At 35.8% G+C, this 11,116-nt stretch overlaps 2 protein-coding genes across 3 annotated transcripts; both read left to right on the top strand.

Annotated features, from left to right (window-relative positions):
- The first annotated feature begins 1,254 nt into the window (after window positions 1–1,254).
- Window positions 1,255–2,135, top strand: LOC149646256 (F-actin-uncapping protein LRRC16A-like). Of its 2 annotated transcripts, XM_089849675.1 has the most exons (3): window positions 1,277–1,380; window positions 1,513–1,648; window positions 1,803–2,135. In XM_089849675.1, the coding sequence occupies exons 2-3, from the start codon at window positions 1,616–1,618 to the stop codon at window positions 2,133–2,135; spliced, it is 366 nt and encodes a 121-aa protein (XP_089705801.1). In that variant the 5' UTR covers window positions 1,277–1,380; window positions 1,513–1,615. The 2 variants fall into 2 exon arrangements, with proteins under 2 accessions (XP_089705800.1, XP_089705801.1); XM_089849674.1 differs by having other exon boundaries at window positions 1,255–1,648.
- Window positions 2,136–5,076: 2,941 nt separating this feature from the next.
- LOC149646255 (uncharacterized) lies at window positions 5,077–6,561 on the top strand. The gene is made up of 6 exons (XM_089849673.1): window positions 5,077–5,284; window positions 5,374–5,565; window positions 5,672–5,900; window positions 5,969–6,028; window positions 6,096–6,155; window positions 6,222–6,561. The coding sequence occupies exons 1-6, from the start codon at window positions 5,084–5,086 to the stop codon at window positions 6,437–6,439; spliced, it is 960 nt and encodes a 319-aa protein (XP_089705799.1). The 5' UTR covers window positions 5,077–5,083; the 3' UTR covers window positions 6,440–6,561.
- Window positions 6,562–11,116: the final 4,555 nt, after the last annotated feature.

Here is an 11,116-nt window from a genome sequence, read left to right as displayed (position 1 = left end):
TTAGGACCAGGCTGAATTTGCAATTGCGAAAAGATTTTTATTAACAATTACGCATCGCAAGAAACGTGACAAGCATGAACCTCCTACAGACTATAAAGGTGCGAGGCACACCATGAAATCAAGAACATGCAATAGAAAATAGAGTAATCGTTTTTTAAATATAGCATGAGCATGCTTAATAAAAACATTAAATTAAGATAAAAGCGCACGCCAAATTAAGCATGTAAAACATTAAATTAAGGTAAAAGCGCACGCCAAAACCACGAGAGCGACCCCTCAAAAAAAGAGCGCTTTCCCCGCGAGGACCGCCGATTCCCGACCAGGGTCCGATACCACTAACGAAATGCATGTTACTTATCCCCGTCTTAGTAGTATAGGGCTACACTTCGTACCTCCGTAGGTGTAGAATGTAGGTGTAGAGTGTAGGTGTAGAATGTCAAGGTCACAGTGTCAATGCCCTCTCGCCACGCCCCCTTGGGAAACTCGCGCGCGCCCCCTCGCGGGAAAACTTGCGCGCCCCCTCGCGGGAAAATTTGCGCGCCCCCTGGCGGGAAAACTTGCGCGCCCCCTCGCGGGAAAACTCGCGGGCCCCCGCGCGCCCCCTGGCTGCTGCGCCCCCTGGCGGGAAAACATTGCGCGGGTATCTGGCAGTCCTGTCTACAACTGTATCTGTGACGTCATTGGCGGGAAAATCTACAACTGTATTTGTGACGTCATTGATAAGAGACGAGAATTTATTAAACGTACATGGCCAAGGGTTAATGATAGGCTGAAAGTTGCGCAATCCATTGTAATATTTAGTTTGACTCAAAATTTTAACCTTTTTTCAAGGAGTTTATTTTGATTATGGTATTGTTTTTAATGGTAATTAAAAGTCAGTCTCTTCTACAACTGTGACGTCATAGATAAGAGACGATAAAAACTTTAAACATACATTGCCAAGGCTTAAATCTTCTACAATTGTAGTTGTGACGTCATTGATAAGAGACGAATGGAATCTTTGAACGTGCATTGCCAAGGGTTAAATCTACTACAATTGTAGCTGTGGCGTCATTGATAAGAGATGATACGGGTGTAGAGTTACGCTTACAAAAGGAACAAAGATTTGTCAGCCCAAACGGAATCAAATACCAGTACTTAGTTTCAAAATACAATCACAGAAAAGTAAGCGTGTGTAAATACTCTCCTTTCAAATCTGGCGTATTCAAAGCAATTCACGTCTAATTTTCTATTAGAATGGTACTAAAGCCAAGGTGGAGGCCAAGGCTACCCCGTTTACAGGTCAACACCAAATGCCAGGACTCGTCCTAACGTGTCTAAACCTAACCTACCTCCAAGTTATAACGAAGTTATCACTGATTCAAAATAAATCACCGATAGGTTAGTAGTGGTTTGAAAGCAATTACCTATACTAAACCGGACTATTTTGGTAAAGATGTCGTACTTGCAATGGTTTAATAGTAGCAAAATTTCTTCCAACATATAAATGTTTAAGGGATTTGTTTTTTCCAGCTAAATCGGCATCGAAATCTGAAAGGACTCGACTTTAATTTGAGCTGTTAGATTGTCATACCTTTTGAAATAACTAGTTTTTCAGGCATTTTCCTCCTGTCGTATGTTTATATTTATTACCAACGTTCCAATCAAGGTACTAGAACCTATTTTGTTATTCCCTATTGAAATTGAATTCATAGTTTGTTTATTTAAAAATGGATAGAGCACACATTCCACTATTTAGATATTCAGGGTGTAGAAAGTAAATTATTTTTAATTGATTTTAACATAAAGAACAAACTATTTAGCTGTGCCAAGTGATTGAAAATAGAGTCTTCAAGTTTAAAGCAATTAACAACGAGATTGAAGTTATTAATCATATGAGCATTCAGTTAGGAACTGCGCTCAAAACTATATTTCCTCGAATGTCTTTAGAGTATATATCAAAAGACCTGGTTTGTGGAGGTTTTTCAACGGTATACGCTTGTACGCGCGATTATCGTGAAGAAGTTGCGTGGGATGTTGACACCATCTACTTGTCACACGATAGCAAAGAACTGTCACTGACACAAAACATTAAAGGAAAAAAATACAAGACTATGAAAAACAAATTCTTAATGACAATCTCTTCTCAATTGTAAAGAAAAACAGAAAATAAATGTTTTATTGCACCTTAGTGTATTTTATTGTGGTGGGTTACGGTTAAGGTTTGAAGTGCGACTAGGATGATTATTAGAGTTAGGAGTTGTGGATGTAGAGGCCGCTTCAGATGGTAAGGGCAACCCCTGACTTCTATGTTGTGATCTTAGCCATTGACGTTGTTGCTCGTTCAAACGCCAAAGGAAGGGTATTTGTGAATCTGGGTCCTGTTGCACCTGCGCACCTTCACGCAACATCGGTCTGACCCGTGCAATAGGTAAATTTCTCCATGACGGGTGATTTTTGTATAATTTCTCATTTTCGGTTCTTATTATCTTATTACTTAATTTTTCTAAAATTGCCTAAAAAATATTTAATTATTAAATTCTAAGACCCAATTGGAAATCATAATATCTTTATTTCGTGCAATTTAGGAAACTATCGAAAATTGGTTTTAAAAGTTTTTCAGTTTCTTTAATCCGATGTTTAAACCTCATGTTATTATATAGTTCCATGTTATATCGATCTTCCAATGATATTACATGTACAGTTATTATATGTGAAAAACTAACCAACAATTTTTTATTTTTTACACAAAGATGATTTTCTCTCATCAGGTAAAGTTGTTGCGAATAGCTCCTTGTTGGTGTTTAGGTTATTGGGAGAACTAATATTATCTAGAAGAACTAATTAACCGACTGAAAAATTAACTAGTCTTAATATACTTTTGTTGGTAATTTTGTAAATGAATAAACTTTGAGACTTTATTTGCAGGAAATAGTTTATTTTAGCAAGGTTAAAATTAAATGAACTTCTCGCGTTGGAGGTAATTTCGAGAGTGATTTTTTGCGAGGCTCACTAGCAAGAGACGCGAGACCCCATAGGTCACGTGTCCGTTTTTTATCTTAGAACAGCAGAGGTTTTTTAAGCTGTTATCTTAATCGCCTATATTCTTTTTTTTTACATTGATCTATTTTGTTAATTTTAGACTATACATTATTAATTTTTATGATTATTTGATTTGTTATTTACACAAGATAAAATTACTAATTTTTTTCTTTTACACAAAGTTCTAAAATACTTTTCATGGGTCCGCTTTAAAACCAAATGGCAAAGTGTCCCAACCTTTAATTACACGTTTGTTAAACGTAAATCCAAAGCTTTTTTCTAGTTTTCGACTTAAAAGAGTGGCCGACGTTTTATTTCTAATGACGTTGAAAGGAACGTCCACTTTTAGACGTTTGGATTTATTTTTTATAGAGTTCACTATAGCTTCAAAGTTTATAATTTTCTCGTTAACACGATTAAGGCAAATTCCTTTAACCTTCACGACAGATTGACCGTCCGTAGTTCTGTAACCGTAACTCTTGGGACCATTTGAAACAAACTCTGTAATTGTAGCGTCCCCTAGTTCCTTAACTCAACACCCTAAATTGTTACCCGTGGGGGGCTTAAAATCGTTTTCCCCCGCCACAAATAAAACGCTATCGGTATCCGTGTATAAGGCTCTTCTACCCAATTTATGTAAGGTTTCGAATAAGGTTAATCTTCCGTAGCACGAAACGAAACAGGCCACATACGGATTTCCTTTGAAATATGTGGGTACAAAATCATCTTTGTTTTTGTACGATAATAAGCACATTTCTTCATTAATTGGTCTTAAATCTACCAATTCCTTTGTGTCATCAGATAAGATACGTACATGTTCTGTACACTCGTTAACAATTAGTGTTTTGGTTTTGTTTGTATTCATACCAAAACGACCCCAAAGACTGTTGAGACAAATCTTTGAAATACCTCTCAGCGCGGGGTTATGGACTACTTCGTCCATCTTGATACTTATACCTTCAGATTCGTAAATCGATTCAATATATTTTTGTTTTTGCTCGTCAGTTTTAACGGAAGACGGATAGCCGGAATTAGCTTGTTTTATCTTCAAAAAATTGTTAACATAACCGCCAAATAGTCCATCGTTAACATGTTTTTCATACTGAAATGTCTCGTCGAAATGATGTACTTCGTATATTTTGATAATTTTATAACCCATTTCTACGGCTTTGTAAATTTCAGGCGAAGGCCAAATACCCGAAATAATTCGTTCCTTGTCAGAATGTCGACACTCTTCATTATTTGATTCAAGGGCACATGACTTACACAAGGGGAAAAACAATTTTCCATTAAACCTATATGGTAAAACTGGGATATATAGATCAGTCGGGGGCAAGAGTTCACACGATATTATACCAAAATAGGCATTTTTTTCATAGTTAAAGTTACCATTTAAAATTTTGGGATGTCCTTTTGGGTAGATTCCGTATTTATTGACAGCGGGATAGAGTGACATGAGGTCGTAATAATAAATTTTTTCGTTTTTTGCTTCATCCGGTTTATGATATAATTTGAAGACTTCTGTCCTTCCACCGTATAAAGCCGACCTGGGGTCCTATTCTGACACGATCGTTATGCTTACCGATCAAAACATAACGAAAGGCGTACCGAAAGGTAGATAAGGGAAAATCTCCGCCAGCGGTTTAAGGTGTAATTCTGAGGCGCCTTTTCCATCTCATCGTTATGCTTTCGTTAAAATCCCTCTCTTCGTTATAGGGCGATAGTAGTTTTTTTCTCATTCTACACACACTATATTTTTGAGTCACGTGAATGTCACGCCCGCCAATAGTTGAATAGAAGCATATTAGCAGACGGTTTTTTTCTTGCGTGCCGTAGAGCGGGTGGTAGACACAGTTTTGCTAAATAATTTGCAAGGAAATCGTTTTTTTAAACCATCATATTGAGGTAATTTAAAATAATCCATCTCTTTACCATAGAAAGTGCTTTTCTTAATATTTTCGTTTTATATAGTTACATTGGAGTATTAAATCTTGCTATTTTTACTAAACCTTGGCGGTTTGTTTACTAAACAAGAAAGAGTAAGAGTTGCTAATGCAATATTATGCCACCCCGTGGACCAAAAGTAACTCGCAATCAACGTCTAATTATGCTTGAGTTTATGGAAGCTCACCCGGAAGTAGTTTCTGGAAGATTGGATGGTGATTTTACTAGAGGAGCACAAGAAAGATTATGGATGGTATTAGTGGATAGGTTGAATGCTGATGGAATGGGCCCTACACGAGATCTTAAAAAATGGAAAAAGGTATGCAAATTTATCACATAAATAGTTGTTTAACATTCTTGCTGGAGGATGGATGGGTCATTTATAAGAATGTGTTTTAAATATTTTAGACGTGGGCAGACTGGAAGTCGGAAACGAAAGGGAAAGCTTCTGCGATTAAAAAATCTCAGGGTGGTACCGGGGGTGGTAAAAAATGTCCCTTGGAGTTGAACGACTTAGAGACACGGTTGTTGGGTATAATTGGTCCTTTGTGTGTTGATGGAGACCCGGAAGTTCCTGAAATTGGTTTTCAAGCTCAAAATGTAAGCTCTCAATGAAAAATACAACATAAATTATTATATCATACTTTTTAAAGCATATTTCACACCAGTATTTTTCAATAAATTAGTACTAATGTAATGTTTGAAGTCGCAGGTAGGGGAAGTGGCAGGAGCCTCAAATTCTAATGACAAAGATATGCCTAAGTCTCCCAAAGAAAATAATGTTATTGAAATTATATATGAAGAAGAGACTTGTGGGAATATTAGCTTTGAATTAATTCCTCCAACCACAGTTGTTGGAGGCTCCAAAGACCCTGACCAACCAGTCTTAGTAGGTGATAATAATGTAGATAATAACAGCAAAGCTGGGACAAGTGGTAAATAAAGCAAAGGTCAAGGAAAGTAATGTACGTTAAGTTATAAATATAGGGGAGGATTTTCACAGGAAACCACGCAGTAGTAGGTGATAATAATGTAGATTATAACAGCAAAGATGGGACAAGTGGTAAATAAAGCAATGGTCAAGGAAAGTAATGTAGTTAAGTTATAAATATGGGGGAGGATTTTCACAGGAAACCACGCAGAGCAGGTGCACCCGAAAGTTGATGATGAAGATAGGCCTCGCAAAAAAAGTATGTGTTAACTGTCTATTATTAAGTGTAACGTTAAATATTTTAATTTACTTCTAAATATTGTAGGAAGACACGCTCGAACTGAAAACAACTTGAATTACGAGAAAGCAACTGAAACTTTAAAGGAAATGGAAGAAAGTAAAAACATGATTTACAAGGGCATTCAAACTGTACTTGAGGAACGAAACATAATAGAGAGAGAAAAGGCGAATTCTATAGAAAAAATGGCTAATGCTTTTACAGAAATTGCCAGGAGTTTGGGAAATATGAGCCAAAAATATTAAAGAAACATTAAATTTTTTAATCTATAAACAATTGACTTTGTTTGCGGAAATAAATTTATTTCTCTTAAATTCTTTTTTGAAAAAAGAAAATTTATTCAAATTATATTCAGAGGAAGCGTCTAACAAGGTGTTCTCTAAGTGCTTGCCCTCCTCTTAGCCAATTTTCATTTGGACCAGGGACATATTCAGGAGCATCAAATACCAATGCTCTTCGTTCACGCCGTATTTGCCTTCGCCTTGCTCTTAATCGCCTTCGCATCCTTCTCCTCGCACCTCCTTGCTCATCTTCACTGTCACTGTCACTATCGCTTGATGGCTCAGTTTCAGTAAAAACATCATCTTCGGGTCGGTGCTCTGAATCTCGCCGCATGTTGTGGAGTGTGCAACATGCGTACACAATTCGAGAAGCCGCGGTTGGATGGTAGTGCAGTGTGCGATGCATGAGTAAACAGCGAAAAACTTGCTTCAATAATCCAATTGTACACTCAACAAGTTGTCGCGTTTGAGTTAAGGCCTTGTCAAATTTGTACTCCGGTGATCCTTCCGCGGTGTGCGTTATTGGCGTTAATAGCCATGGCCTAAGAGGATATCCACTGTCACCTATGTATAAACTAAATTTTAGAATGTGGCTTGTTTTCCAGAAACAAGAAAATAGAAAATTTACCAATAAGCCAGCAATCCTTCCTTCCATCTCTATATAAATTTTCTAAATGTGTGGATACGTGTGACATTCTAAATACATGGGAATCATGGGCAGACCCCGGGAACCTTGCATTGCAATTAATAATGCGCATCTTGTGGTCACAAATCTTTAAAATAATTTTTGTTCTAAGGTTGAAACCTATGCTATATGTTTACAAATAGATGACTACTTACAATTTGAGTATTTAAGGAATGGAATCCTTTTCGGTTAACATAGAGGTTCTCTCTGTACTCTTCGTCATTAATTGATGGAGCCACGATTGCAATTTGGGTACCATCAATTGCACCAATTATTCCCGGGAATCCAGCTACTTTGCTGAAGCTTTGAAAAACAATTTTAAATTAGTTTACGTTTTTTTAACTATTGTTACAGCATTTCATTCTCACCCGATCTTATTAGCAAAAATTTCCTCGTCAGTGACAGGGAATTTAATTACCTCGGGCGAGTAAATGTCAACAATGGCTTTACTAACGCTTGCAACGCATCGACTCACTGTCGATTGGCTAACGGCAAGGAATAAATCTTGACCAATAGCTAATTGATAAGATCCTACAGCATAAAACCGCAAAGCTATTAAGATCTAAAATAAAAAGTACGATAATTATACAAATAATTATATTCAAATATTAATTTTACCTTAACGTTTGGTGGAATTCCCAAAGCATTTTGACCCATTAGTTGATCTTAAAGTCTATCACAAATAGTCAATGCTAAGGTTTTACTTATTCTAAATAGTCTTTTAAATCTAAAATTATCGAGTTCAAAAGCTTGAGTTCTATCCCTTATAACTCTTTGTCTTCTTAAATCACGAGGATATTCATCTGCAATTATTGCTAATCGCAAAATCTCGCGCCTAATAACATCTCCCGCCATCTTAAAAATGATTATAAAGGAAATACACTTCGTAAAGAGCCGTAAGGACAGCAAACCCCCTTTCGTTATGTTAACGACAATTTTGGTCGGATATTTCCGAAAAAAATCCCTTCCGAACGCCTTAGAATCACTATTGATGTGCTCATAACGAACTTTCTAAGGTTTACGAAAAATTTTGTCGTTACGATGCTTAACGAACGCCTTAGAATAGCACCCCTGGCTAATATTGGCGGAGGTACCTCTACAGTCTCGCAAAAGGTACTACAAGCGACATTTGTCTTTAACAACTTTTCAAACTCGCATTCCCACATTATTATATACTTTGCATTGGGGTGTAACTTTTTTATAAATTCTATTCTATCCAGACCCTTTTCGTAACAGTTTTTATTTGTATCATTTACTAAACTGTTCCATTCACTACCTTTAAAACATTTCGGACAACCGTGATACGCGCAACCATTGAACTCTAGGATAATTTCAGGATCCTTTGAGTAACCGTCAACTAAATAAGGTCCAATTCTTTTTTCTCCTTCAGGAGATAGGGCTGTCTGTATTTCTACCTTCATTTCTTTACTAACCCAAGCCAACCACTTGATTGCTTTACTACTTTGGTTGTATGACCCACGATAACCCGGACTAGGTACCACACCCAATGTATTTTTTTCTAAATATTTGTGTAAAAACACGTTAGTACAGGCCCCCGATATTGTAATAGCTCCGCAATTAAGAGGATCTAGACCCGATGCTTTTTTGTAAAGTTCTCTAAATTTTGTAATTCCTTTTTGTAAAACTACTACATCTTGTACAGCGTATTCCTCTAATTCGGTCATTATTTTGTACGTGGATTTTTTACCTTTTTCACTGTACCATAAATCAAAGGCTTGTCGGTCCTTTTCATTCATAAATTCAGGTTGAAACGCGGTCTTTTCAGGTAACGGACCTTCATAGTTTAAAGTGTCCTCTTTTAAGAATATATAAGGAAAAAACTGTTTTTTGTAACTATCCAATTGAAAGGTTTCTGTAAAGGCTCTCAGAGGAAGGGCCACGAAGGAATAACTACAAATAAACCTAAAATTTTGACTTTTAATAAAGAGAGCTAGAATTTTAGAGCCGTCGAATATGACGTCTGGTTTTACATGGTTATTAATTAACCAATTTAATATAAAATACGAATCAAAACCTTTAAAATTGTGGGCCACTATAGTCAAATTCTCAAATTTAGGTTTACTTATTTTTATTCGTTTATTGTTCCTTGTATAAGATGTCTCATCTTCTGTTTGGGTCAGATATTTCATAAACTTATCAACACAATCAAAACCTCTAAAAATTTGATAATCGTATTCGGTATCATTAATTTGCATGGCCGAAACTAATAGAACTGGGGTATGTTTAGAATTCATATCAATAGTTTCACAGTCAAAATAACAAAATCTAGTTTCTTTAAAAGTATCATCAAGGGGTTGAACGTAACACATTTTGGGAGGGTGCTCAATTTTACATCTAGAACAAATTGTAAGACATTTATGTTTGTCATCGCGAATTTCTTTGCAACATTTTAAGCACCGTTTAATTTTTAAACAAGTGTCATTTTCTATGTGAAATTGGAAACATTTAGGCCCTTTAAAGTATCTATTACAGTTTTGACAGCGAGATATTTCAATCTGAGGGTCTTCGTGAAAGGTCTCAGAGTAACAACGCCAACATTTGGTTTTTTGATTAAAACATTTGTGTTTTTTTGCGTTCTTTGAATTAGTAAACGTTGTTAAACACGTATTACAATACGACGTGGCCCCAAACATACTGGCTAAACTTTTAATGACGTGCATGTGTTGATCTATTTGTAATAGAAAAATTTTTTTCTCCGAAAACATTTCACCTTGATAAACCTTTTTGAAATTATCATTAGCACTGAAAATAACTATTTGATACTCGGGTTGCAATACTTTTTGAAACATTGCAATTTTGTCTAAACTAACGGGACCAATAGGCACATTAGCCTTGGCATGAAGCTTTAACGCTTCTTCTTTTTGCAAAGGTCTATGACCTAGTTGTATACGTCTATAACGATTAAAATCAAAAGTCAAAGTACTAAGCTTTTGTTTCTTTAAATATGTTAAATCAGCAACCATCGTCCCGCAAACGATTGCTCTTGATACGCATAGTTCGTCATCGTTTATTATGGGTAAAAATGTCCTTCCTTTCTGAATATATTTGTCGAGAGCTATCATCGATCTATTTTTAACAGATCGACGACCTGATATTGGTACATTAACGTTTAAAAATATAGCATCGAGCCTGACATCACCCTCGAGAAAAAAATTTCGCCGGCTTTGACTTACTTGACTAATGGCAGTCATTAATCTTTCCGCCGTTAACTCATTTAGGGCCATAAAATTTAAATTTATAGCATTTTCCAATAAGTCAGACCTAACACAAAATCTAACGTTATTGTAACCTGGAGAAAATTGTCTCTATAATGGATTGAAAGATTTTTATCAATTGTTCATATACTTCTGTCAATTTGATCATATGAAGGTCTTTAAAAATAATTTTATATTCAGAGGCTAAACAGTTGAACTTTCGAGAGACAGTTTGGTTAACTTTTGATGATTCGTAAAACCTTTTAGGATTGAAATAGGAAAGATCCAAAGGCTCTTCTTCGGATGATGACATGTTTTCTATTTGATCTTAGGCGCGACTCGAAATAAAACTCTTGACGTAGACCTAGGAAACAAACTAAAATATCTAAAATAATATACACTACAAGTTCTAAAATAAAAAAAGTATTAATTTTTCTAAAAATACGTTTTAAAAATTCTTTATTGCGTACATTTTCAAATTTCTTATACAGTTACAGGCATTTTCTTTAAAACTTTGTCTATAAGACTGACAACTTCTGGTACCTCATCAAACTTTAAATTTAATTTTTTTTCGCGCATTTCCCCCCTATATTTTGTTAATAAATAGCCCGTATCTTTAAAATTTTCCAGTTCCAACATTCCCGGGAAACATAGGGTCTGTTTTATGGTACTGCATGGTTTGCTAAAATTTTTTTTAACTTCTTCTATCACGTCTATCGAAATACATATTCCATATATAAG

The sequence above is a fragment of the Phalangium opilio genome, unplaced genomic scaffold (genome assembly GCF_054372755.1).
Source record: "Phalangium opilio isolate 3A_F unplaced genomic scaffold, DU_Popi_V2 ptg000089l_1, whole genome shotgun sequence".
Lineage (NCBI taxonomy): Eukaryota > Metazoa > Arthropoda > Arachnida > Opiliones > Phalangiidae > Phalangium > Phalangium opilio.
The sequence above is the reverse complement of the archived record's forward strand: the minus strand, read 5'-3'. Positions and strand labels throughout refer to the sequence as shown.

Bases quoted from the DNA above. Each gene is read 5' to 3' on its own strand.
- LOC149646255 (XM_089849673.1), top strand. From the start codon at position 5,084: ATGCCACCCCGTGGACCAAAAGTAACTCGCAATCAACGTCTAATTATG. The intron at 5,285-5,373 runs GTATGCAAATTT...TAAATATTTTAG, and splicing joins ATCTTAAAAAATGGAAAAAG to ACGTGGGCAGACTGGAAGTC. The intron at 5,901-5,968 runs GTAAATAAAGCA...GGATTTTCACAG, and splicing joins CAGCAAAGCTGGGACAAGTG to GAAACCACGCAGTAGTAGGT.
- LOC149646256 (XM_089849674.1), top strand. From the start codon at position 1,616: ATGTTTATATTTATTACCAACGTTCCAATCAAG. The intron at 1,649-1,802 runs GTACTAGAACCT...CAAACTATTTAG, and splicing joins TTACCAACGTTCCAATCAAG to CTGTGCCAAGTGATTGAAAA.